Here is a 27,686-nt window from a genome sequence, read left to right as displayed (position 1 = left end):
CTGTATCCCCAAAACAAGCCTGATCCCAGGGGCAGTGCTCACCTTCACCCCTTGGGCAGGTCACTCATGTACTGAGTGGTCAGCTCTCAGCCTCTGCAGCAAAGGTTTTGAGGCAGACTCATGCTTCATCTTGGGACTTGTTTTATTTTGCAAGCTGGTTTTGTTCTTACCAGCAGCATTTGTGTGTGTGTGGAGTGTATTTGTGTATTGTTTTGTATGACCACAGATTCATTTCCATTGTTTCCTTACCGTGGAAACTCCCAGAGTCAAAGGTGAGGGCTTGGTGATGGGTGTTGTGGGAGGTGTGGAACAGGCTCCTCAGGCTCATCAGGGGGCAAACCCACCCATGCAAACAGTGCCTGTGGCTTGAGGAAACACTCACAGGGCTGCACCCTCGGGCACAGCCTTGCCTCTGGCCTGCTGGGGCTCCTCCTGTACCCCCTGACCCCCAAATGCAAAGGAAGCCAAAGCCATGCTTGGAGGGCATCCTCATAATGCTTTATTCTTGTTTTGGAGATGAGGCCAAGGCTGACCACAGTTGTTTCCAGTGAGATGAGTGCTTTCTCCAGGTGAGCTGGTGTCATGTCTCTGTGCTGGCTCCTGAGCGCCTTCAACTCAAGGAAGTTCAGTGCTGGGGCAGAAAGAAACCACAGACCTTCATCTCCATAATGGTGGGCACAGTGCCAGCCCCAGAACAGGAATAATTTGGAGGGTGGTGCATGGGGATGCAGTGAGGCTGCCAGGAGGAGCTCTCCTGCCCTGGCACTCCCAGGCTGGAGGCAGGGGAAGGACTCTGTGCTGGGGCAGCGCCCAGGCTTTAGACATCCATGCAAACCATGCCAGCATTGTTCACTGCCAAGCCCATCCTGGAGACTGACAATGGAACAAACCCACAGGCGGGTGACAGAAGTCCCGCCAGGCAGCGTGTGAGGGCATGTTGGAAGTCAGGAGATGATCAGGACATGGAGGATGCCCACAGAGGTGAGCCACAGTCATGCTGTGGAGCCTCCTTAGCAGTGCTGCTCCTCCTGCAAGGAGGGGACCTGGACCTGCTGGGTTTGGTGTTTGTCTGAGAGGGCTCAGAGGGCCCCCTGGGAGAGCAACGATGGGGGGTTAACGTGGGAGAGATCCAATGTGGACAGTGTGGATCTCTTTCCGTGCTTAAATCTCTGGGTGGAGGGTGGTATTTGGGAGAGCTCTTGCCCACCTGCCGTGGTGCCCCATGGGATCAGGGAATCTTCTTCAAGTGCAGGTGTATCCCGTTGCTGGACCTGAGGACGAGCTGTGGTATCATTATGGGAAGCTTGGATGGGTCTGGGCAGAGCTTGAAGCGGAGCAGGGTCAAGGCCAGCGCCACCTTCATCTCGTTCATGGCAAACTGCTGCCCGATGCAGTTCCTGGGGAGAGGATGACGAGTGCTCTGACTGCTGCCTTTGACCCTGCCTGCCCCCAAAACTGGGCTCAGCCCACCTGTGAGCTGGGGGACATCCAGCTGCTGTGAGAATGGCACCGCAGCTCACCTAGGAATCCCCTGATGCCACACCAAAATGTACCCAGCTCTGTGTGTGTGTGTGTGTGTGTGATATTCCTAATTTTTATTAAAGCAATGAAAAAAGATATGAGATTGAGAGAACGGGGGCTTATTTCACTAGGAAGTGCAGCCTGGATCCAGGTGAAAGTACAGGCACCTTAGAAAAGTTAATTTTGGCTCAGTGTGGGGATCCTCTTGCAAGTTACTGATACCTCAGTATCATACATCTGTCTACTGATACAGCATGGGAACCACAGAGTCTTGGACCCAGCTTCACTTTGAGGGGCACTGAGATTCACCCCTAAATAAGGGAGCCTGTGTTCCCAATGCAGGCAGCAGGAAATGTAAACGTGTCCACAAAGCCACAAGAAAAGTGTGTGAAAGCCTACAGTGGCCACAGAGCTTAGGGTGTTGGAAATGCTCTGGAGCTGATGGAGCACGGAAATCCTCTTAGAGGAGATTCTGTAATGGGAGATCCTGTTGTGGAAAACCTGTGTGAGTTGGCCAAGCCAACCTGGCTCATGGAGACTGAGGGAAGATTCGCTTCAGGAGCTTGGCTCTGAGCTAGGTCTCCCATGCAAGGCAGCCTAATGGGAAGGAGAGGGATGAAGGATCTCCCACCTGGGTCCAGCAGAGAAAGGCAGGAAAGCATGGGAGTGCCTCTGTGCTGAGTTCTCTGGAGAAAACCTCAGGGGATCATAAACCTATGGGAGCAACAAAGACCATCTGGTCAGTGTTTGTTCTGATATGAGCAGCACCAGGTTCTTTCCTGGTCCCCAGGTTAGGGCTGGATGCTGTCTCTGCCCTTCCTGGGGGAGTTGCAGTTAACAGACATCTCTCTACAAAGCTGCTGAGTGGATCTTCTCCTTGGAGATATCCAGGTCACCCACTACAACCCCAAGACGCCTGCAGGTGTTTTCCCATCCAGGGCAGCGATGATAAAGTCAGACTCCCTTTGTTTCCAGAGATGCCTGATCCTTGCTTTCCAGACAGCCACTGGAGGGAGGCAGTTGCACACCCTCCTTCAAGTTTTCCAGTTACTCTTTGAAGCCTCAAAAATATCAGCTTCGAATCACACACTGCCTGGAGGGCTTGGGGCTTCTCATACCACTCTGAGATTTAAGGCTATCCAGGGTAGCTGAAAGCAGTCTGAGTGTCTCTATGTCCCCATGCATGAAGAGAGACTATTCAACACCTTTTCCCAGCACTTTGTCACATTCAAAGCCTTTGGAGTGTTTGGTAACTCGATTGAACTTTGCATTTGGACATGGACTCTTGGAATGAGAAGGAAAAAAAAAAAACAGCAGGAAGGCACAGGCTGAACAAGGCACAAGTGAAATGTGTGTCTGGGCTCAGACATCATCTTCCCTTTCTTGTTGCAAAGGTGAAATACCTCAGGGTTCTCCCAGACATCCCGGTTCCTATGAATGCCAAATATGCTCAGTGCAACCTGGCAGCCTGTAAAACAAAAATGAGAAAAAAAGCTCATGACACCTCAGAGTGAAGATGCAGGAAAGGTGGTTTTGGGATGGTCTCTCTCCCTGGGCTCTGCAGGGGCTGTTGCAGGAGATCTGACAGTGATGACACCTGGCCTGTCCAGGCCAGTAACTTCCTGAAATCCTCACATGGACAAAACAATGACCTCAGAGCTGGGCCCCATTTTTTATATCAAAAATGTATCACTTTCACTTGGCCAGCAACAAGACCCTACAAGTCCCCTGTGAGCTCTGTGAACACTCCAGTGCCCTGGAGCATATCCTTGGACTCTCTCTGGCCATCCTTTCCAGGCTCATGGGGTGGCAAGCTGTGGTAGCCCCATACAGCCCTTCGGAGAGAGAAGAGAGGCTGGAAGACCCACCATCCCCTCCACACAGCAGAACGAAAAGGGAAGCCCCACCTGTCACAGACAGGAGCATGAAGGATGAACAAACTCAACAGACCTGCTGGCAAGCTGCGTCCATCAGGAAATGTGACGGGTTTAGAGAGCTGGCGGGACACGAAAGGAACTGGTGGGAACAGGCGCAAGCTCTCTTTGATGCACATCGTGGTGTAGGTCATCTTCCCAAGGTCCTCCCTGAAAGTAAACTTGCTGAGGGTGCACCTGATCCCTTTGTATATGTCATTGATGAAGATATTAAACAGTACTGGTCCCAGTATGGAACCCCTGAGGACACCTCTTGTCACTGATCTACGTCTGGACATTGAGCTGTTGACCACCACCCTCTGGATGCCAGCCTTCCAACCAATTCCTCAACCACTGAACAGTCCACCCATCAAATCCATATCTCTCCAATTTAGAGAGAAGAATTTTGTGGGGGACTACAAAAGGGTAAGTGAAAAGAGTTCAAGGTAAATGAATAAGATGTCCTGGCTCACCACTCAATGGTATCTCGGTCTCCCAGGATCCCCTGGATCTCCTCCCTGCAGCGTTGCTGGTACTCTGGATGCAATGACATGCAGTAGAAGAGCCAGGAGATCCCACTGGCTGTGGTATCGTGACCCTCAAACATGAACGTGTCCACCTCAGCACGCAGGTCCTCATCAGACAGTCCAACTCCATTTGCATCCTAATGAAGAGGAGAGAGCATCATTCCTAAGCACACCGGCCTTTTATTTTTATACCCTAAGGATTTGCATGATTTGGTGTCGCTTGTGTTTCCCTGTCCATCAGGAAGTCATCAGAAAATATATCCAGTATATGTGAGAACAGTCAGCCCTGCTGATTGCCAACTCTGTAGTCAACAGGGCTGCGGAGTTGGGCTTCAGTGGGGCACAAGTTCCCAGCCCATCATAAGGACACCCTTTTTGATCCCCTACCAGTGGTCCCTGTTACATTTTTCAGTAGTTTGGTTTGGATGATTTTTATTTCAGACTGAGACACGAAAGAAAGCAGCAGCTGCAGAAAGAGTGAGTAGAGTGTATCTCCCTCCTGAACAACAAATGGCAGCTTCTCTCCAGAGTATCCGAAGACATCTCTGAAAGTAAAACTACCAAAAGTAACAAAGAAAATATCTTGACAGGACTACAGACAAGGTGCTCTCCTTGTAACCTTTCCAAAGGCCTCATTCCTCTCTGGTTTCTGAGAGGTGTTTTCTTTAAAACTATTAGTGGGCTCAATGGAAATAATCAAGGAAGGTGAAAGTCTGCCCAAGGTATTTATGCTCACTCACCGCCTTTCACACCTTTATATTTCCTTCCCTTTCCATCCACATTTCCCTGAGCTAGGAAAGCTGGATTGAGTAAAGCTGTTGCCAGGAATTTCAACCAGGGCCTGGATGCTTCACTACTGATGCATCCTCAGTGTGTTCTTTAGCATTTGATGTGATCACTTCAAACATTCACCTTGCTGCAAAGAAGAATGTCCAGAAAATCCAGGTGCCTCTTCTTCAGGATCTTATCAAGTTCCTCCTCATTGGAGAGCAACATCTTTCTTTCTTTTATTACCTTATCTGCAGAGAAGAGTGCCTCAGTTAGATGCCTCTCCAGAGACCTCATGTACCTGACCACTTGGTCAGCAGCTTGGGCTCTTGTTTAATGTGTAATCCTCTGGCCAGTGCCTGCTGCACCTCCCCTCTGAGACACTCCTGGTGCAAGTGGGGGAGAGGTTCAGCTGGGAAGAAAAGGAGAGAAAGGGGGAGACCGGGGAGAAATGGGGAGAAATACCTGTGTGGGTATGGGCCAGCTTGCAGGCATCCTGAAACTCATGGCCCTTGCGAGTCAGGTTGTAGAAGATATCCTTGAAGGAAAAAGTCTGGAATCTTTGGCTCATGAGGTAGCTCAGGTCAAAAACAGCTTTAATGTAATAGTGTGAGTTGCTGTAATGAGGCCAAGGTTAAAGCTGGCGTTAGCAACATGAGGGGGAAACAGGAGCACTTGCTTTCCCGGGATTTGAGAGTTCAGGCACTGACCTCTCAGTCTGACAGTCGGAATTAAAACTGAAGGCGCACTTCATGATGCTGTCTAGTGTCATCAAGCTGACATCTTGAAAGAGCTCCACTGACTTCTCCTCTGTGCTCTTCTTGTCCCATTTATCCTAGAGGTGGAGATGGGTAAGGAGGGACAGGCTGCCACCTACAATCAGGTTGCATATTCCTGTCCCTCTTCCCAGATCCACACTGCTAATTACTTTTCTGCAAGCAGAGGCCCTCGTTGACTACATATCCTGTGAATCTAATAAAACTCTCCTGTGCATGTTTTTTTCCATGTATACCACTCCTGGGCTAGCAAAGGATATTCTAGCAGTGGTTAGTTTTATTGGGGAAAAAAAAAAATAAGTGCAATGTCCAAAGGAAGGTGAGAGGAACAATTTCAGAACTTCAAAACTCTAGACACTAAGTGCAGTCTCCCTCACTCATTCCCAGATCTGATTATTTTCACTGTTGCACAGCTGAAAGGTAAAAGTAGCAGGAGTGGGGATTCTTACCAGCATCACTTTGACCGAGTCTGCCATCAGGGTCACGTAAGATTTCAGCACATCGTAATGAAAGGCTGGGGTGAGCATCTTCCGGTGCTGGAACCATTTGGCTCCATCCAAAATCAACAACCCCTCCCCTGAAGGCACAAACAGCAAAGGCTCAGTCAGCTCCTCCAGGCTCTGATCATGGCTCTCTCTGGCAGCCTTACCACTGCTTTTGACTCACCAATCCAGGGAAGCAGGAATTTGTAGGGTACACTGGACTTGGGATCTGTAAAACAAAGCAGATATCAGAAATGGATGAATGACTAATGAATTTTTAAAAAGAAAATTCAGGATAAATTGACATTAGATTTTGCTCTCTAAATCACAAGGTAAAATTAATCTCATTTCAGTATGTAGATTACCACTAGAGGTAGAGTTGAAGAGTTGTCATCTACAAATATGACCTAAATGGACTTGAAAAAACAGAGAAATGTAGAACAATAAATGTATGTAGAAAAGAAATGACCATGGCAAATCCCAAGTCGAGAATAATGAGTGTGAGTTACTGGACATGCCCGTGTGTGTACAATTCACAGGCATTATGCTCCACAGAAGGGAGCAGAGGGGAAGACTTAAGGTGTTTTCTCAGACCCACTGCCATGCCAGCTCACCCATATTACTGGGTTTACTGGGAAGCACAAGCACAGTGGTGGTAGATTCCATAGAAGGCAGTAAGACCAATGAAAATGGGGATAAGGTACTGAAAGGAACAGGCCCCTGGTCACTGTTCTGCACAAGAATACAAACTGCTCCATGGGGCAGGCTGAGAGTTTGTGAAGAGGGGCTGTAGAGGAATTGCAATAACTGTGAAGGAAGCCAGCAGAGGGGGTGACTCCAGGCAAGTTTCCCATGATTTTTTTTTTGTAGGACTTCTAAAACCCAGATATAGAGACTTACCCGTTCGGCCAAGTATGCTTTTGGCATATTCAGGATGGTGGACAACTAGAGTAGGCAGGACTGGTCCAAACCATCTGGGAAAGGCATAGGGGTATTCTTCTCCCCACGACACTAGTTGATGTAATATTTTTTCAGAATATATCTACAATGAATGAGAATTAATCAGGGAGATAAATAATAAAGGCAGAAAAAGAACATGCCAGGGAGAACAGAGGTTAAATCTGCCCTGTCATGGAAAGCACAGGCAAGACATCCTCTCTTGGGAAATGAAGCATGAGTGGGTGGACTTGCCATGCAGGGGCTTTCACACTGCAGGTGAAGGAGAGGATGGGCATTGCAAAGGGACTGTGCACAGGTGGCAAAGCTGCTTGAGCCATCACTTCCCTGCAGCACAAGGCAACTCTGTGGAGAGTTCCCAGCTGGGGCCAGCTGCAGTTGAGCCTCCTTAGGACAGCCTGAGCTCAGAGCAGCTTGGTGTTTCTTGGAGCTACAGCTGTCATGGGCAATACCAAGAGGTCTGGTGGACAGGTCAGGAGGACCAAGGGTGTTACACCCCTGTTCTCTAATTTCAGCAGTGCAAGGTGGGCATGCAGTGTGGAAGCAAAATATCTTCACTATAGAGCAATGAAAATGGCTGCATTAAAAATGCCCTGCTTTTGTGGTCATGTCTTCTTCAGTGGCTGTAGGGGAGAGACTGTTATTGCTAGAAGGTTTAATGTGCAAGAGAGACATTCAATGGTTGCTCATATTTAGGTAACTTCACGAAAATCCAAGAAATCTCCTAACTCTGTGTTTAAGCACGTGATCAAATACAACCTGGCTCTTTTTTTTCCCTAATGATGCACATCTCATATCCAGGTAACCTTTCCTCTTACCCTGCAGAAGTCTTGGCACTCCCTGTGCAGAGGCCCTCTCCTGTAGGAAGGGACAGTAGCAGGGGACACACACAGCCCATCCAGCGCTTCTTATCCTGGCTGATATCTTGCACAGTCCTTGGGACAAACCCACCCTGACCGAGCCCAGCTCACTCCTTACCAGGTGATTGTGGCCATAGAGCCAGTGTTTCGGGGGGCCAGGGAATGCCTCCAGAGCTTTGATGAGTTTCTTCCTCTTCTGGTAGAACTGGGCCACCTTCAGCAGCACGAAGATTACCCCAAGGACCACAGACAGCTGCAGGACCACAGCAGAAGGTCTGGCTATGTTGTCCAGCAGAGACACCATGCTGGTGTGGGATGGCTGACACTGCCTTCTGCTGCCTGTTCTCTTCTGCTTCTCTCACACTTTCACCTGACGGGGAGCTCGGTGTAGGTAAAAACCCTCTCCCTCCTCCTCTGCTGGAGCTGAGCCTGGTGAAGTGGAGCTGACAGCGATTTATAGCAGCGGAAACATCAGGGTAAACAATGCGTCAGCTCGGCCGGCAGCCCGATTGCTGCTGCTCCCACTCACCCTTTGACCTGCTTCCTGCAACCTATCCCTGCAACCTGTGGATAACAAACTACCTGTGCACGTTCCCCACTTTCTCTGAAGTCCCATGCACCCCAGCAGTGCTGTAACACACACTCACAATCCTCCATGCCCAGGTGGATGAAGCCAGAGGAAGGGAGGAGGTGAGGGGCAGCCAGGCTGGCTCTCTAGCTGAGCTCCGTGCTCCCCACAGACAGTTCAGGTATAGAAGCCATTCACCCACCCATGTGAAGTGAGGAACACACAGGCCACCTCTTCCCAATGAGTGGGCTGGATGGATTCATCCACCTTCACCTGTAACAGCAGTGCCCTGAGTGACTGCAGCATCCCCCAGCTCTGCTGGGCTGGGTGACATAACCCCAACAGCACACCAGGGACGTCACCCTGTTCCCCAAGAGCTCCTACCACAGGCAAGCCAGGAGACAAAACTGTTGTCCAGAAGAATTGCCATGGTCAGTAGATAAGACAAGGAGAGGAAGAGCTGCAGAGCAGTAAAATGGTTGAAAACAGGTTGAGAGCACATCCAACCTGATGGGGAGGTGTGACGATAAGATCATGTTCCCTCTACAGTCCTGGTGACTCCTCCTTCCCCTCTCCACATGGCATCCCACCATCCTCTTCAAAGAAGGCTCTGCATCACCACATTTACCTCTCCAACGCAGTGCTTGTTTGGACCCAGGCAGGACCCTTCTAGCAATCCCTGAGCAGATCCTGCTGGTTATCTGAGCTCACATTCCATACTACATAGGGAGTGATGAACTTTGTTAGTGGTTCTCTTCAGTGTAACACATCTCTGAGACAAAGGACTTCTAATATCTGTGTAATTTCCTTTAATTTTTAATCTGAAATATGCCATGTCCAACTGAAACCTATGTTTTTTCTTCTTGTAGAGTAATTTAATTGAAAAAATTACAGCTTTTCTGATGTTCATTGTTCAGATATATAATTTTTACAGTGGTAGAGACACGGAGATCATTGTCTGAAGCAAACCTGCACAGGCCCACTGAAAATATATAAACCTGTTTGACAGAAGGAATATATGAACAAATGTTTCAAGACCCACTGTCTGGGAATTGCCTGACTCCACGAAAGTGTGTCATAGTGGAGTGACTTTTACCTGAGCTGGCTCACGGCCTGTTCATACATTAATGATTACAAAGACAAGGTTGTAGTTGTAGGCAGTACCATTCACATTTCAGCCTCAGGGAGATTTAAAGTGTCTGGCTGCTATGAATGCATGTGAGGGATTGCTGTCCATTCCTTCTGCATGCTGGTGCTAGAAGACTGCTCTAGAAACATACTTTTCTCTTGGAAGATATCAGCTGTAAGATCTACTCTCAGTCTGTTCCTGGGCTGCAAACACCCTTTTGTTAGACTGCCAGTGTTGTCTGCACAGTAAGTTTCTTTGGCACTTTCCTAGAAATAGTAGTTGTGTAAGTTCCTCAGCTGGGATAAGGTGACCCACTCAACACTACAGCTGTCCACATGGCATAGGGCTTTTGTTAACATGACAGAAGTGAGCATTGAAAAGAGTATTACAGCAGCTCTTTTATCTCCCCAGACCTGGGTGCTTTGGTTGCTTGAGCCCTGTCCTAACACTGTTCTTCAGCTCCACAATGTGACTGTCCCCTGGACTGGACTCATATGACATACATTGGGATGGTTTCTCTGGGTCTTCAGACTGGGAAGTAGAGGAAAAGGGATATATTTTCTGCCTGCCATTAGTCATCCTGCTTTCTCCCTGTCAGTCACTGACACACTCCTTTTGTTGCCTCGGAGAAGACCTCTGGCAGGCATTGCACTGAGCAGCGTTAGCTTTTCACACACTTGGCCATCTTCATGAAGGTTGGTGTATCTCATTATGCCAAACCAGCTGGATCTGTGCAAAAGTTCAGAGGAGAGATAAAGGCTAATCTTTAGGAGGCTGAACGCTGCAATCTTTCAGGTTAGGCATTTCTTAGGGAAGGATTTGGCTGCAGCCAGAGCATGAGGGACCCTGTTTTCCATTTACAGTTTTACACTCCTGAGCAGGAGCACATGACTTCAGGGACCTCATGGCCATGGAAGGTGTAGCAGGTACATTTGGGACACTTCTAGTACTTCTAGCTCTTCCTTTTGTCCTGTGCCTGTCTTGCAGCACAGTGATTAGGGGGTTTCCACCAGGAGAGGAGGCAGTGCAGGCTCACTGGCCAGCTGGCTGAAAAGCAGGTGGGTTGCAGCCCACTGGGAGGCTCCCACTGATGCTTCTTACCTACCTAAGGAGAAGGGTGAACATGCAGCTCAAAGAGCCACTTGTGGGCTGTCTGAATCAGATCTGTGGCTCTGCAAACTGCCCTCAAAATGTGGGGCTGACCTAAATAAGCTGGGCAAGCGAATGGTGCGAGGAGAGCAATGTTACAGAGAGTTTGGACAAAACTGATGTGCTCTTGGGGTTAACTCTGAAGTCAGGTTCAAGGGGCATGTGCTGAGACACCCCATTCCCCATCTCCAGTGCATCATGCCCTGAAGCTGTCCCCCCTCCAGGCTCTTTTTCCTCTCAACCAGCTCTAAAATGGCCTAAAACAGCCCTCCCTTGTCTTGCCTTGCCTGGGTCTATGGAAGGGAGGGAGGAGATGGGGAGCTCCATGGGGCTGAGGACATTGGAAGGTGGGATTGTTGTTGTGGGTCTCTCATGTGAAGACCTGCAGCATACTCATAAAGCCAATTATGTAGCTGAGTGCCTTACAAGGTCTGCATAAGGAAAACAGGAAGGTCTGAGAGTTGAGCCTTTGGCCAGTGCCAGTGAAGCATGATCTGTGGCACTTAATCACCAGACTGACTGATCTGGGTCTGGCTGGCACCTTTCAGCAATCAGTTACAAAATAGTTCATAAATACCCCAAAAACCCACGGGTGGAGGGGCCAGGCCAGTGAATGGATTTGCTGGTGCAGGCACATATCAGACTTTTATAGCAACACATAAATTCTCAGTGGTGACAAAGTCCCTGTACAGTGGGTTTGACCATGGGTTACTGAACAAGGTCAATTTTTACTGAACTGGCTCCCTCATAGTTATAAAATAACCAGAAACAACTCTTGAGTGAGGAGTCAAAGGATTTGGGTTGTCTTGAAGGTCAAGTGAGATGTGAAGCACTGAGATGATATGGAGGGAACACAGGGAACAGCGTGGCTGAACCCACATTTATAGGGATTTGGAGCAAGAATCTGTGCTTGGGTGACAGCAAAACTGAGTGCTTAATCCAGCCTCCAGCCTCTGCATTCTATGATTCACTGGTGGAGGGGGGAGAAAAGCCTTTCTCATATATTTCAGAGTTTTCACAGCAAGAGAGGCTGTGAACACTCTTTAGCACTCTTTGGCACAGCCTGGGGAAGATAACTCAGAAGTTTTTGCAGAAGAGAAACCTCTGCAAGAAGTTCCAATGGGAAAGTGAAGTGACTGCAGAGCTGCAACTGGAGAAAAGTGAAAGGGGGTAGCACTGTTTTGGTCATGGTAAGGGCTTGGAACAAGGCCAGAACAATTTGTTAGCACTAGGAGAGTCTATAGCCCTGTTGCTTCTCTGAGTCCTGAAAGTAGAGGACTCCAAAAGAAGATCTCAGCATGAAAAAAGCAGGAACAAGGGTCCTCTGATAGCCAGAGGAGTCTGGGGAGGCTGGCAGGGTTATCAGAGGCTTGGCTTGAGCTTCTGGAAATTTTAGGCTGGTGAAACTGCTGTTGGGTGTTAAAGGACACTTGGAAAGTTGTCAAACATTTGCAAAGAGCCTCTGGGGCCATAGCTCGATGCTGTGGATGTCCAGGTGATGGCAGTGGGGCCATGACAGGCCAGGCCATCAACATTAGAAAAACCCATTACACTGTAGAATTTCCATCCCATATCACAACCATGGACACAGCAGGCTGTGGAAGTTGCTTTCTGAGTCTTGGTAATTTCTCCACTTTAGACACCTAAAGAGAAGAAGGGGATCTTCCTCACAGATTTAACTCCTACTGTTGACATGCATTGCAGGAGAACTGGTTTATTGAACAGGTGACATTTAGGTGGCAAATAGGTGCTGTGCCCCAGAGCATGACCTTGCACAGCTGCTTTCCCTGTTTGTGCCTGTGTTTATTCAGATAGGAAGAAGAGTCCAGGCCCATCTGTCGCTGTGTGTTCCTGCAGCACTTAGTGCTGACAGATGAAATGTAGCTGTAGTGCAAAAAAAAACCCCAAAAAAACATTTCAAGCTTCCAAACACATGATAGATGAGAAAATCATGGCAAGAGCCCAGCAAGTGTTGCAGGGTAATGCAAGCTGCCTGGATCCCATCTGACCACACGTGTCTTGAGGATGAATGTATATCTGGAAGCATTTAATACAGCTGTCTAAAAAATATGTTGCAATACTTATTTAATTTACAGGCTGCTTCCAGTGCAAAATCCCAGTGGGGTTTAGATGGAAATTGCTGGCACCATCTGATAACGAATTTGCCTGGAGAGCAGCGTGGGTCCTGTGCAGGGACTGCATTCCCGGTGGTGTGAGCCAACTGCTCTCCCTGCTGGCTTTGCCGCTTCCATCACGCCCGCCTGGCAGCACCGGGGAAAGTGCCTCCAGCAGACTGTGATGGACAGGCACCTTCACTTGACTGGGATGTGGCTGCACAGTGGTGATGGCAGTCTGTGGGGAAGGGAATAACTGCGGGAATAGGTGACATCTTTGCTCTGCCGCCGTTGAAAGACCGAGCTGCTGCAATGAGAAAAATCCAAGATGTTTTGAACCGACACAAAGACTTGTCCCGTTGCACCCTGCACAGCCCCTGTCATGAGTTCTTGTTAAATTAGTTATCTGAAGGTCTGAATCAGTCCAAGATCAGCCATGGTCTCTGCAATTACCCTTTCTGCAGGAAGTAGGGAAGGATCAAAGAATGAGGTAACCTCTCTGCAGCTAGTCCTTGACCGTCTTTATTGCTCTGAGCGACACATCCCATGTGACCAGATCTTTTTATTGCTACCATGTCTCTAATATCTAGGATGGAAAGGGAGATTTGTGGCGAAGCACTCTCAGGATTCATTCTGGAAAGATCTGGCTTGCTCTGGCACTGGGACACAGTAGCTCCAGAACTCCTGTTGCAGTCTCAGCCCAGCTGTCCAGTTCAGCAGCAGAGCAGCCATGGGTGATGTGTGATGCAGGACGTGAGATGACACAGGATGCGGAATGCAGGATGCAGGATATGAGATATGGGGTGTGGGATGCAAACTGTGGGATGATGCAGGATGCAGGATATGGGATGTGGGATGCAGGATGCAGGGTGTGGGATGCAGGCTGGCTGGCCTGCCATGCAGAGCTGGCCTGGCATGCAGTGCTGACCCACGTGGCTCGGGAAAACTGGGAGCTGGGCTGCTGCCATGTGTGTTGTTATTTAGAAGAGTGTGCCTTGGAGGGTGTTAGCACCAAGGAGAGCTTTGTGAGCAGATTTTATGTTGGGTTTGGGCTGCAGAGGGAACCAGGCTCTGCTCCCTTCTCCTGAGAAGAAGCCACAAGCATAATACAGAGAGGGAGATGAGAATGCTGCAGAGCATCTTTCCTTTCCCTCTTCAGATACAAAGAGGCAGATTTTTAGCGAATCCCAAAACTCACGAGGGGGACAATGGCTGAACAGGGTGAAGATGGGAGAAGTCAGGCTTTTCCATCCCAAGGCCAGGAACATTCAGGTGTTGGATGATCCATCTGGGAAAGCAGCAGTGCAGGTTTTCCTCTACCCCTGATTCAGTCCACTCCCAAAAACCAGACCAGGGGTACCCTGCCTGAGCCTTACACCACACCAATTGCCTTCTTTGGGCATTTGGATTATACCATAAAAACATTGATCAGCTCTTAAAACCTTTGAAAATGCAGATTTCCCAGGTAAGCAATGTCAGGACTTAAGGAGCCTTAGGGAGTGCTCTGTAATCTGTATCATATACCTAAATTCAATTTAGCAGCTGCTATTTATCTACATGAGGACTGTTATGCCAAGCTCCCCTAGTCTGATCCCTTTTAACCTACACCCTTTCAGTGGGTACACTATGATTTCAGCCTTTGCTCTTGCTCATTAGATGCTCTTGCTTTAATGTTTCACATTTGAATGCCAAGGTCCACTCCTCTTTAGGTGGTATTTTTTTCAAATCTTACCTTTAAAAGAAAATTGCATCCAATACAGAGATTTATGTAATTTGCTTCCAGGGACTTTAGTTATTTTGATTAAAAATTTTCTCCTTTTGCACTTTAGGTTATGTAATCTTGGAGAAAATGCTGTTGCCTTTATACTTAAATCTCCAAAGAGGGTTGAAGGACACTGTCTCATTTCTTCTAGTGAAAGAGATGCAATTGAAAAATTTTTGAGAAATATTTGTGTTTATACATCCAAGTACGATGTTTGCTTTGATTGCAACAGCAGGATATTATTGATTCATATTACCTTTTCAGTCTCTATATCTACAGAATACCCTTTGGAGAGATTGTTGCCTTTCAGTCATTTCTTCTCTCGGTTTTGTGCAATGCCCCCGCCTGCTCTTGTGCTTATGGACTCATATCCCATTTACTTCAGCAGTTTTTCAATTTATCAAGATAATTTTGTATCCTGGTATGTCCCTCCAAAGAGCTCGTGCTGTCTTGTAGTCTCATAACATTTTACATTTTAGTAAGCACACTCTGTCTCCCTCCATTGCAAGGATAATTCTGATTTCAACTCGAGAGCTGCACCTTGTGCCTGAAGAGGGAACAGGCAGCTGGAGCCTGCAGGTGTTTTCCTGAACTGACCCTGCACATCCCTGCAGAGCTGGCATCTGCAGAGGAGAGCTGTGTGAACTCAGCTGATGTCTTACTGCACAGCAGCCTGCTCACGATGCTGGAACCACAGCTGACATCACTGGGATGATAACTGCAACAGCAGAATTTGGGATTTCACAGTTTTATGTGTGATATTCAGGGTGGTCTCTTGCTAGTCACGAGCTTTCTCTCTATCCCCCATTTCTAAAGGCATTTTACATTGCATTTGTGATGAAGCAGGCAAGCATCAGCAATATAAACAACACAGCTGCTGTTGCAGGAAAAATTATTGGTTTATTAAGACAAAAATTACAGAATATTTTGCAGTTGGGGCAGAATTTCAGAGCCCAAACTGGAATCAGTGCTTTCAGCAAAACAGAGGCACACACTGAGTGTGAGAAGTGAGACAGAGGTCTACCATGGGCTGTCCCTGCTGCAGGAGAGGAGGGCTGCCCTCTAGGCACTGAGGAAGGTGCTGACGACGGAGCAGGGCTGGAAATGGTCACAGATTTGGACAGGACACGAGTGTGAAGGCAGGATTTGTTAAGAAGGAAGCTGGTGGGACCTGCAGATGTTCCCAGGCCAGGCCAGCCCTTGTGGCAGGGTAAGGGGACAGACAGCATGGCCATGCCTGACTGCTCTGAGATCAGTGCTCTGGAGCAGATGGCAGTGGGTCTGTGCAGTGTCATCCCAGCTACCTTGGCCCAGCCTGGAAAGGGCTTTCAGCTGGTGGAAGCACAGAAATCAGGAATCCTCATTCCCAAATCCTGCCCTGCACTTTTGCCCCAGAGAAACCTTGTCCCATCATCTGCTTGGTCCCTCCCTCTGGTGAAGGTAAGATGTTTTCCGGCGTCAGCGGATTTTCTTTAGATACAGGTGAATCCCGTTCTTGGAGCGAAGAATGATCCGAGTTATTTTGAGGGGAGGATTGGCAGGGTCAGGCAAGAGCTCGAAGCGGAGCAGGGTCAGAGCCAGTGCCACCTTCATCTCGTTCATGGCAAACTGCTGCCCGATGCAGTTCCTGTGGTAGAACAGCAGCTCAGCCAACTCCACCTTAGTGCTGGGCACACCAAACCCCTGGGGCCAATCCCAGACCCCTCACACAACCTTCTTCCCCTCTGCAGCTCGGGGAGACTCCAGGCAGTGTTTTGGGTAGTGAAAGCAGGGGCGTGGGGTGAGCAGGAGGAATCTGGGGGAGCAGTGGGAGTTCAGGAATTTGTGTCCAATGAGCATGGAGCAGGAGGGAGATGGGGAAGGCAAACAAGAGGTCAGCAGAGATGAGGTGGTTGGTCTCCAAGCAGGAAGGGTCTGCAGTGTGTTTGTCTTGGCAGGGTTAGCACAGGGTAAAGGGAAGGACTGGGAGAAGGGGAGAGGGGGAATCAAAGGGTGGGAGCATGGGATAGGGTCTCTGCATCAAGGAGAGAAGGAGAGCAGATGAGCTCAGAATGCTGCAAGCTCCCCACATGACACCAGCAGGATGATCCACAGCTTAGGGATCCAGCTCCCTGTCCCCAAAAGGGGCATGGTAGTGTTGCTTTCCCATTTTGCCTGCTGGTATCAGAACCCCTCTGCAGCACAAATGCTTGTTATCTGCTCGTGAACTGTTTAACGCTGCAGGGCCAGGACTGCAGGTGGTGGCCTCTGCCCACCACTCCTTCACTGCTCAATTCACTTTACCTCATTCCAGCAGAAAAAGGCAGAAAGGCGTGAGAGTGCCTGCCAGAGACGTTCTCTGGGGAAAACCGGAAAGGGTCAAACACCTGAAAATGAAGAACATGCAGCGAGAACAAGCGATTATTTAAGGAACACGGTACTGACCGGTATCTTCAGAAACGTGACACCCCTTAATTTCTGAAGAGCCCCTTGGAAGGAGAATTCTGCTCTCCTGCTAGCAGGGGAAGAGGACATGGGAAGAGGTACAGCATAAAGGGGAAAAGTCATGAGAAGGGCAAAGAAAAGCTCACCAAAGGATCTTTCCATATTTCAGGGTTCCTGTGAATGAGGTAAATGCTTACTGCAGCAACGGTGCCTGTAAAGCAATCAAGGAGGAGAAAAGGGCTCACTGACAAAGAAAATAAAGGAAGGTTGCAGCATGCTCACTCAAAGGTCTGTCTAAATCATTGTGGTCTTATCTGTCAGCTGGAAACCTATGAGAGTTTTGTCATTGTATCAGAGAAAAACTAGACAATTTCCATTTGTTTAGCTGTAAGCAGCCAACCAGCAGAAACAAGGAAGGCACCAGCACATTGCTCCCCCCATTGTGCTGAATCAGAGAAACAAAACAGCAGCACAGGACAATTCCTGCATGCAACTTGGCATGGGACCAGTCCCTGTCCCCTTGTACCATTTGCCGAGAGGTAAACCATGAGCCTGTGCTTGGCCAGGAAGAGAAGGGACTCGGCACAGGCATGGCTGCCCTACAGCGATGGTGACAGGAAGGACATCACGGGGATGCTGCTGTACAGCCCAGACCTCAGTCCATCAACAGGATGCCACCATCTGCATAGCCTTGTCTGAACATCTGTGCCTGCAAGGAGCAGGTCACAGAGGCAGGACTGTCCCCTTGGCTCTGCCACAGGAAGCGGGGATGCAGCTGATGTCTGAGAGCGCAGTTTTGCGAAGTGGGAATGGGATTTACAGACCTTCTGGCAAGGTGCTTCCATCAGGGAAGGTGATGGGTTTGCTGAGCTGCCGGGACACACCAGGCACGGGTGGGTAAAGGCGAAGGCTCTCCTTGATGCACATGGTGCTGTAAGTCATCTTGCTCAGGTCCTCCCTGTTGGGGCAGAGGCAGGCTGAGCCCCACACTCCTCCTGCTGCCCTGTGCTGGGAGGCCCCTTGTCCCAACCCTCTGAGCAGATCCCCTTGCAGCAGACAGGGTGTACAGGGGGACCCACAACGTCCAGCCAGAGGCTGCTGCAAGCTGGGGGTGCCAGGACACCTCTGAACAACCTCTGAACAAACTCAAGTGCAAAGTGACAGCGAAAGGTGAAAAGCTATGACTATGATGCCCTGTGGCAGCAAAGAGCAATGCTGGTGGCCCAGGACTTGGTATGGCATCCAGAATGTCCCTCCCAGTGTGGCAGATTTAGCTGAAGAATGCAGAATCTGCTCCATCCTATGGAGCCCCTGTGCATGCAGCAACCTTTAGCACCCCAGCCGTTGAGCTTTGAAGATATTGCTCACTCAGAAATGGCAGCGACAGGAAAAAAGCTACCAGCTGAGGAAACGTGCAACTTTACCACTGAATTGTCTCCCGGTCCCCCAGGATGCCCTGGATCTCCTCCCGGCACCGTGCCTGGTGCTCAGGGTGTGATGCCAGGCAGTAGAAGAGCCAGGAGATCCCACTGGCTGTGGTATCGTGGCCCTCAAACATGAATGTGTCCACCTCGGCACGCAGGTCCTCATTGGACAGCGCAGCTCCATTCTCATCCTAACAGACCAGAGACACTCTCAGTGGCCCATAAATATAAAATGTATATAAATATATTAAATATATAATACCTAGATTATATATATTGTAGTGACACACACACACATATATTTATATATGTGTATATATGCAATACATAAATATATAAACATATATGTATATATATATAAAATACATATAAATATTTCAGGAGGGACTAATATATTCCTTCAGCTATTGCAAAGGGGTATGATGATGCACATGGGATACATATAAATGAAACCAGTGTCTTTTTGCACTGAGTTCAGGGCCCCTTTCCCTTCACTTACAAATCTCTTTATCCTCCCACATTAAACTACCCGGACTACAAAATCTCTCTGCATGTTGTATTCCCAAAAAGACACTACCAGAATTTCAGTGATGGAAAATTGGATCACCTTGGCCCTTCCTCAACTGGGCAGGACTGGAATAATTCTTTTAATGGCTTGTGCCATCTTGAGGGTCTCTGGTGGTTTGTGGAACCCCTGTGAAGACTGACTGGCTTTTGCACCCTGTGCCAAGCCACGCACACGCTCCTCATCACTCACTTTGGCACACAGCAGAATGTCCAAGAAGTCCAAATGTCTCTTCTTCTGGATCTTTTCAAATTCCCGTTCATCCTTTAGGGATTCCTTTCTCTCGTTGATCACCTTATCTGGGGGAGAAAGAGTTAAAAGTTCAGCAGGGAAGGAGATGCCAGGCTGCAAAATCATCCTTCAAACGCAAAGCTCACCCAAGGGGGTGACCACTGCTCAGTCCACAATGCATTTGACATGTGCTTCTGCATCCAGGCAGTTTGGCATTTTCAGCAGCAAATGCCATGCACATGGCCATCCTTCTCTGCAAACTTTTTTGTCCCCCACAGGCTTCTCAGCCTATTTTACACACCCTTCATGCATTAAAGTCACACCTGGCTAGGAAAAGAAAATCCTTCCTTGCATGGGTGTTGCCTGCAGTGCCCATGCCTTGTCTCACCGGTCCCTGGTCATTTAGCAGGAGTGTTCCCAGAGGGGAATTCCTTTGTTTCTCCAGTTTAATAACCCAGGAGCTGCGAGACCTCCTTGCTTCATGCCTTGATCAGACCACCGCTCCAAGCTGATGGATCCCAGACCTGAACCTCCGGGCAGGATCAGGGCACGGCCAAGGAGGCAACTTCATTGCCTCTGGGCAGACATCACTCACCCTGCTTGAAAGCTTTGGGAGAGGATGAAGGCAGGGAGTACCTGTGTGGTCATGAGCGATCCGGCAGGCCTTCCTGAACTGAAATCCGTGGGGGCTGAGCCAGTAAATGATGTCGTTGTGGTAGGGGAAGATGCGGAGACGCTGATCCACCATGTGGCAGAGGTCGTAGACAGCCTGGATGTAGGCGTTTTCCCTGGGGAGAGGGGAATGGTGGATGCTTGTAAATTCGGGACCACCGTGACAAGGAATTTGCCCATTTCCCTTCTGAGCTGCAAACTTCCTGCCAGGGTTTGGGGCAGCCAGCACTGACCTGTTGGTCTGGCAGTTGCTGTGACAACTGAAGGCACATTTCATGATGCTATCGAGAGTCATCAAGCTGACATGCTCAAAGAGCTCCACTGGTTTTCCATCTGTGATCAGCTTTTCCCATTTATCCTAAGGCACAAAGCAGAGAGAAATGAGAAGGCAAGGGTCAGTTCTGCATGATCTGCAGTCCCACTCTAGTTAAATGAGTGCTCAGACAGGGATACATCCCAGAAAAATAGAAAAAATAAAAAGAAGTGGATCCCTTAGCTGACATCAAAATCCTGGAGAAGAGAAGCCAAGAGTGGGATGGTTAATACAAGTGTGCCTCAGGCAACTGCTATTCTTGGATCAGGGGAGTGGTGAGTGCTGGTACACCCTGCCCTGGGGCAAGGGCACCCTGGAGAAGCCCAGGACAGGTGCATTTCTGGGTGATGGGATGTGCTACCAAAGTCTTTCTGAGGATGCAGTGCATTTTCTGCACAAGAGCAGCATATGTTGACACTGGGCTTCACTGGGTCTGTTCTCAAGCACACGAGTTTGGTGCTGAAGATGCAAACTTTGGTCCAAGGGTTTTTTCTCTGTCACACAGTCCCTCTGCCACTGTGTTTTTCCAGCATATAACATGGGAGCACTTGCTCAACCCCTTCCATAGGGGATCCCTAGGGAAACTATAAATAGTGTCTCTCTTGCCTGGCAGACATGAGGTGATGTTGAATCCTCTGTCCTTTCGTGGCTGTAAGGAACCAGTGGACTTAAAAGCTGAGAAAGGGAGGAGAGGGAAGAGCACAGATCTGAGCTTCCACAGCATGAAAACCAGGCTTATACGGACAGATGCATGTCCCTAGCACATACAACGATTGCCACCTGGTGGCAGAGGCTCCCACAATAGGCACTTCTGCACTGTCAGCAAGGAATTCTGAACTCCCGGGCACTTGAGTGCATTGCAAATGCTCTCCTGGCTCCTGGCTGCTCACTGGGCCAGTGGAAGGGATCCAGCCAGGATCCATTTGATGCTGGGGAGGCTGGAGTGAGGGAGGCAAACGAGAAGGAATAGATCCAGCACCCAGACTCCTGCCAGTTCACATGCACAAACCCTGGTGCCCTTTGCCTGTGATTCATACTGGTTTCCTTTGTGTCCAGCACCAATGGATGGAACAACAGTGCAGATTCACTGTGTATGAGGCAATGCAGGGATTGCAATCCAGTCATGGGTATGCTGACAACAAATAATACCTTCTATTCTTAGTGACAGCACACCTCTGCTCCAACTTTTGTATTTTCAGGATTTATTATGAACCTTTATTTACTTCAATTCCTCATTTATAAAAAACACCTTAAAAGGAGTTGCAGCTGGGACTGAGAGCATGCACAGTTTGAGGATGGCAGTAACATTAATCCTCAAATCTCAGCCACAGATCCCAAGGCAGTACCAGAGACATTGCCACTGCAGGGAGGCTCAACCTGCCCATTCCTTCCAACTCACGGGCAGGGATTTGTGGTGGCTCAGAAAGACTGACTGTCAGGGCACAGTGTCCTTACAAATACCAGGTAAAGAAAACCCTGCTCCAGCACTTCCCTGCTAGCCAGTCATGATCAGGGAAAAGAAAACAGGGCAGAGAGAGGAGCATAAGATGTGAGTCCTACCAGCATCACGTTAGTAGACTCTGCCATCAGGGCCACGTATGGTTTCAAGACGTCGTAATGAAACCCTGGAGTCAGGAGCTTCCGATGCTGGTGCCATTTTGGCCCATGTAGGATCAGCAACCCGTTCCCTGGGGAAACACAGACAAGGCATGCTTTGCTGGGCACAAGCAGGCTGCTTTCACCTGCCTGCAGACACAGCCCTGGCCTGCAAGGAGCAGGATTAAATCTGCTATCTGAACTGCTGCCATCAGCTCCAGGGTTGCCAGCGCTGAGCAAAGCCCTGCTCACCAAAATGACACAGTGCTGCCTCTGAAAAGAAACACCAACACTGCTGGAGCAGAAAGTTCAGAACAGCAGATGTGTTTCTGACCAGTCCTCTACTGAATCTAAGCTCCTCCCATCACCAACCTTTGCTATCTAGGGACACGTTAAGTGGTTCTCAGTGGTTCTCATATTGGATATGTCTGAACTTTCCTTCTGTGAAAATAAAGAAATAGCACTGTTTAGGACCTTTTTCAATAAATGTAATAGTTTCAGGGGGCTTTTAGCTATAACTCCATTAAGGAACAAGCACAGTGCTGTTTATTTATAACATGTTTTTGACTAACTTCATAGTTATTCCTAGTAGGCAAAGCCCTGGGAATACATACCAATCCATGGGACAAGGTGCTTGTAGCTGATGTTGTCCTTGGGATCTGTGAAAAAAAAAACACAACATAAAGAGAAAATAAAATGGTAAATGTTTCAGTGGCATCAACCCACAGATTTACACCCGAAAGCTCCCTCTGGGCTCTCATTTTTGCTTGGGTATGAAGCAAAATTAGTGGCATCCCTGCAGAACTTGTCAGTATTTCACAAAACAACTGTGTCTATGCCAGCTGCAATAAACACATATAAAAGCAGATGTCCACACTGGAAAAAAAAGTATATTGCTAGTCCAAAGTCTGTACACTGTAATAAATGATTAACCCTCCCAGACAGTACTGCTCAGGACCTTTTCTCCCAATGCACTAAAGACACTTCTCTGCAGTAGGAGCCAGGACTCTGGCAAGCTCCCAGTTGTCTTTTCCTTGCTGGGGTCAGGCACCAAATAGATAACTTTTCAAGGAGCACTTGAGGAAGTGTGATTTTCCAGCAATGGATTTGGAGGGTCCATGATCAGCCCTGCAGGCCTGTGCTGAAAGACCCGGGGCACGGCATGAGGGAGGGGTATCTCTCCATGCCTTTAGATGATTTCTGCAGGAAAACCTCTCTGTGAAGCCCTGCCTTGCTGTGAATTTTGGGGCTGGCATGGGAAATATGCAGGCTGTGGTTGCTGCTCCACAGCTGAAGGCATTATCTCTCACCTCCTCTGGCCAACAGAACCTTGGCATAGTCGGGATCGGTGACAACCAGGAATGCTGAGAAACTCCCAAACCACATAGGGTGGGCACGTTGGTACTTCTGTGCCCAGATCTCTACCTTGTCCAGCACCTCTTCCTCCTTGAGAAACTAATTGTGGAGAAGTAAAAACAGAAAGAATACATAGATTTGGAGAAAAAAAAAATAACCAATCTCTTAATACACTGTCTTAAAATTCAAGGTCTTTCTGATCACAAAACCAGATAAGGAAGAACAAGGTGCTGTTCCTCTGGGTTTGCAGAACATGAGAAGCAGAGAGGCTTGTCACTTTTAAAGCTCATATAAAATAATTCTTCCTTATCACTTGACACAGAGAACATCCTTAAGGACAGTGGTGGTGCCTATCAGCCCACATACATTATCTGCTCTTTATCCATGGCCACCCCAAAGAAGACACAGATTTGCCCCAGCCAGCCTCTGCATTTTGTGGTGTGCAAATGCATGGCTGAGCAATTAGCACTCTGCAGTTGTGATAAAATACAGCAGCACTTCTAAAGCAGCAAACAGCATCACTGCTGTGTCTGCCCAGTGCAGCGATGCCTCCTGACTGGGAAACCTGGGCCACAGCTTCCTCCAGCCATTTAGGTGGAGAAGAAGGCCAGTGTCCAAGCAAAATCCAACAGAATGAGTTCAAAGACACCAATAGAATGTACAGAGAAGGGAACACTGGTTAAAACTGTTAGGTTAAGAATTCTTTGATTTCCAGGAGTTGAATTTATAGGCGACAAAGAACCAGTGCTCCTGGAAAGATTTATCTCCAGGTCTTGGAAACTGTAATCTGAGGAGTAACATGAGCACCAGCATTCATATCAGCAGCACTGGCAAGTTCATTCAAAAGGAATCACTGCTTTATTGCTTTTACAGCCTGTGTTGTTGTACATTAAATGGGCAATAGGTAAAGAGCAAGTGGAATGATCAGCAGAAAGATCCCCAGTCACACGCAAAGTAAGAAAATCACAGAGAAAAAGCCAAGTAAGAATTGTTTTTGCTTTGAACAGAAACTACTCTGGGCCAATATGCAGAGGGAAGGATTTGGGGAAGCTAGGGCTGACACAGCTACTACTGCTTTGACTTGAAGCCTAAAGATTAATTAAATAAGCGTACTGGTGCAGAAGTCAGCCTCAAAGTCACCCTATTGATGGAATCAAGTGAATATTTGCTCAGTCGCTTTGGTGCTGAGTTAGCTCAGCTCATACTTTAGTCTGGCTGGTGTTTCTCAACCAGGGACATGGATTGTACTCAAATGATCACCCACATCAAATAACCAGTCACGTGTGGCTTGTCTTGGAGAGGATGCTCAGGAGTCCCAGGGTCTCTGCCAGGGCACTGCACAGGCTGTGTGAGGGCACAACCAGGTTTGTGCTTCCTCATGAGCTGGGAGGATCCCTGAAGTACATCCTGTGTGTCTCCCACATTCAGCAGAATGATGAACTACATCCAGTTATCATTTATGACACAGGGCTCACCTTCAGTTTCTCTAGCTCAAGTTCAGGATTTTGAACTTAATAAAGAGAACCACCAATTTCTCTGGTTGCAGGGATGAAGTCTGGAATAAAAGGAGGCAGCCCTGCCTAGCACCCACCCCTTCAGCAACGCCAGCAGAAGCAGGGTTTGGTAAGGTGCCTTTAGATGCTTAAACATGTGAAAGTCCCTTTGACACGGCTGCTTGTGCTTCCTCCCATCATGAATCACAGAAAGCATAAATGGAAGTAACTGGGAGACGCTGAGCAAGTTTTGCTGGCAGAAGTCCTAATTTTAGCAGGTTTTGCATCCAACCTTGGTTTTGGAGCAGTGGCCTCTGTGTGTGCTATAAAGAACCATCCCTGTGCTGGTAGAGTGTGGGGTAGGTTTATCTGAGAGGAGAGGTTACCTCCAAGGTGAGTAACCTGCTGCACCAAGCACTCCTGGGGCACAGGGCACTGGGTGTAAAGTCCTGGAAGCTGCAGAGGAAGAGGAATGGAAAGCTACTGCTCCCTAATCAGGGCTCCAGATACCAGACTGCATGAAAGACTATCATCAGTTCTTCTTCCTCCCTTTTAAGCTTGAGAAGTATAACCTTCACTCACGTTCAAGGAAGAAAGATAATTGCCTAATCTCATGCTGAAATGTAAGTTTTGAAACGGATCCAACACTAAAAGCATCTGGGAAGAGGTTTAAAAGCACTTTTAATGGCTATGCTCTGATAGCAAATTAAAGAGAAAACACAGGAGCTGAAATCTGAGCACAAAGCTGCACTGTGCACAGCCAGAACCAGGCTGGTATCTCCCCACGGGGCACAAGTGGGCAAAGGGCTGCTGAGGGACTGACAACCCCCTGCTCTCCTCTAACCAACTTCCCACTAATCCTGAACAGGGGAAGTCAGTTTGTCCAGCTCGCAGCTGGCACTCTGGGTTTTAATAAAGTTGTGCTGCTGCAGTGACACTGAACAGCTCTACACAACCTCTCCTGATATTTTAATGTCATTTCTACTGCGTGGTTTGGATAAGCAGAGACTGATACTGTTTTAAAGCAGAAAAACAAAGTCATGCAATCCCAGGAGATCCACCCAATGCATGACTAACATGTTTGAGATTTTAACCTGATATGAATCAAAACTGTCAAATAGTCACTTAAATCAACAGAAGAGGAAATGTCAGTGCTCTCCCTGAGTACAGCTCACAGGTCCTCCTCCGAGGTGCACGCAAACTTTGTATTCAGTGTGTGCCCAGAGCACTGCCAGTTTCCTTCCTGGCTCAATGAACTGTTGGACTCTGGGGAATTCAGCAGCACTTAATCAACAAATTACTAAATTCACAGAAGAGAAATTCTTCAAAAAATACTGAGGTAAAGTTTGAGCCATGAACAACCTGGCCATGAAGGGAGCAAGCGGTTGGCACAAATGGTTATATGCCCTTCCAGGATAAATAGTCACAACTAACAAACATACTTTATTTAATTGCAGTTTTAAAGTCTAACTGGCAGTGTAACAAAGCCCTGAACTGGCCCATCTTCATGTTTACATTGCCAAAAGACTGCCTGTCCTGTCCAGCATGGCAAAATTGGGGCTGCCACGGCATGGGGACAAGCACTGGGAGGTCCCCTCCTGATTTCCCAGATACTTTTCAGGGAGCCAGTTATTTAATGAGCCACAGGTTTGGCCTGGGCAGGACATCAGCAGAGCCCAGCAGAAGTCAGGGTGATTTTAAGCAGCCTTTAGCATGTATGGAAAAGCTTTTTGCATCAAGCAAGCTCAGCTACTCCTCATGAAGCTGCCAATGAGTTGTGGCAATCTGTTTGTCAAGGCAGGCAGGCTGATCTGGGTTGGTAAGTCATCCATGGCACTGGTACCCAGAACAAGGCTCACCTATGTACGTAGGTTTAGTCAGTCACGACCTTAATGCAAGGATCCACGCCCCCTCTGCTGGATGCAACACTTGGGATGTGTTTGGGGGCTTAAACGTGACTCACAGTGATCAGTGCCCTGTCTGAGTCCCCTGGCCGTGGGGCCCATGGAAGTTGGCAAGGGACAGAAGGTGCCTCTGGATGCCGGGAGCAGCGTGCATCTGCTCAGCATCGCACCAGCTCGGCGCCGCAGGGGCAGCGGCAGCGGCCCTGCCCTGGCTTTTAGAAGAGCAGAGAGGTGACAGTGCAGCCTGCTCCGGGACAGAGCAACGCAGCTCTGCTGCCTCCAGCACCAACGCCGGGTCACGTCCCGGGATGACCTTGCCCTTGCCACACTGTTTGACCGCTTTCTTTGCCTGCCAGCCAGCCACCACCCCTTTCCACCGTGCAACCCGCAGCAGCCTGAGCGAGCCGTGCGTGAGCCACGCTCTCTAAGCATCACAGGCAGAGAAAGCAGTTTGAACGGCTGATAAAAGGGATGCCCATCTCCCACTCACACCCGGACTGGGAGAAGCAATTCTCCCAGACCGCGGGGACAAGTCCCACCAGCATCACCCCCACCCGGCCCTCGGGGAGATTTCTCGCCGCACTCCCCCTTCCCGCCGGCAGCGCAGCCCTGGCTCTGCCCCACCTCGTGGACGTGGCCGAAGAGCCAATGTGTGGGGTGCCCGGGGAAGGGGGCCAGCGCCCGGAGCAGCTCCCGCCGCCGGTGGTACAGCTGGATGGCCTTCAGCAGCACGCAGGTCAGGCAGAACACGGCGGCCAGGTGCAGCACCCTGGAGACATCCACGCCCAGCCACAGGAGCTTCATCGCCGCGCTGAGAGCCGCCGCCGCTGCCTCCCGTGTCCCCGCGGCGCCGGCGGCACCAGCCAATGCGGGGCGGAGAGGCAGGTCCAGAGTCCGAGCGGCTGCCAAATCACGGCAGCGCTTGTTGGGAGGGAAGGCAAGGCAAGGCAAGGCAAGGCAAAGGGAGCATCCCGCGGGAACGCTGCCACACCGGCTGGAAGCCGCTGCCCCCACCCACGATGCCTCGCCGCTGGCACCGGCTCGCCCCTGGCCGGGACTGCGGGCTGAGGAGAGAGGAAAAGACCATGCCCTGGGATTTCTCCCCCCGAGGTCTTCACCACATCTTCCTGCCTCGCAAGGTTTCACCTTTATCTCCATCCATTCCCATCCCGCACCTCGACT

The 27,686-nt window shown here is 49.1% G+C and overlaps 2 protein-coding genes across 2 annotated transcripts; both read right to left on the bottom strand.

Moving 5' to 3' along the window:
• Positions 1 to 481: 481 nt before the first annotated feature.
• On the bottom strand, positions 482 to 8,213 carry LOC126635564 (cytochrome P450 4A4-like). Its single transcript, XM_050306924.1, has 13 exons — positions 7,923 to 8,213; positions 6,888 to 7,029; positions 6,172 to 6,216; positions 5,955 to 6,082; positions 5,440 to 5,564; positions 5,195 to 5,346; positions 4,874 to 4,980; positions 3,908 to 4,098; positions 3,472 to 3,605; positions 2,925 to 2,989; positions 2,153 to 2,235; positions 1,208 to 1,397; positions 482 to 631 (listed from the first exon to the last, which is right to left on the bottom strand). The coding sequence occupies exons 1-12, from the start codon at positions 8,106 to 8,108 to the stop codon at positions 1,229 to 1,231; spliced, it is 1,527 nt and encodes a 508-aa protein (XP_050162881.1). The 5' UTR covers positions 8,109 to 8,213; the 3' UTR covers positions 482 to 631; positions 1,208 to 1,228.
• Positions 8,214 to 15,406: 7,193 nt separating this feature from the next.
• LOC126635563 (cytochrome P450 4B1-like) lies at positions 15,407 to 27,362 on the bottom strand. The gene is made up of 12 exons (XM_050306922.1): positions 27,129 to 27,362; positions 23,062 to 23,206; positions 22,366 to 22,410; positions 21,716 to 21,843; positions 20,076 to 20,200; positions 19,807 to 19,958; positions 19,132 to 19,238; positions 18,375 to 18,565; positions 17,775 to 17,908; positions 17,097 to 17,161; positions 16,810 to 16,892; positions 15,407 to 16,153 (listed from the first exon to the last, which is right to left on the bottom strand). The coding sequence occupies exons 1-12, from the start codon at positions 27,306 to 27,308 to the stop codon at positions 15,985 to 15,987; spliced, it is 1,524 nt and encodes a 507-aa protein (XP_050162879.1). The 5' UTR covers positions 27,309 to 27,362; the 3' UTR covers positions 15,407 to 15,984.
• Positions 27,363 to 27,686: the final 324 nt, after the last annotated feature.

The sequence above is a fragment of the Myiozetetes cayanensis genome, unplaced genomic scaffold (assembly GCF_022539395.1).
Source record: "Myiozetetes cayanensis isolate MyiCay16 unplaced genomic scaffold, myiCay2020 scf12, whole genome shotgun sequence".
Classification (NCBI taxonomy): Eukaryota; Metazoa; Chordata; class Aves; order Passeriformes; family Tyrannidae; genus Myiozetetes; species Myiozetetes cayanensis.
This window is presented reverse-complemented; position numbering and strand designations above follow the sequence as displayed.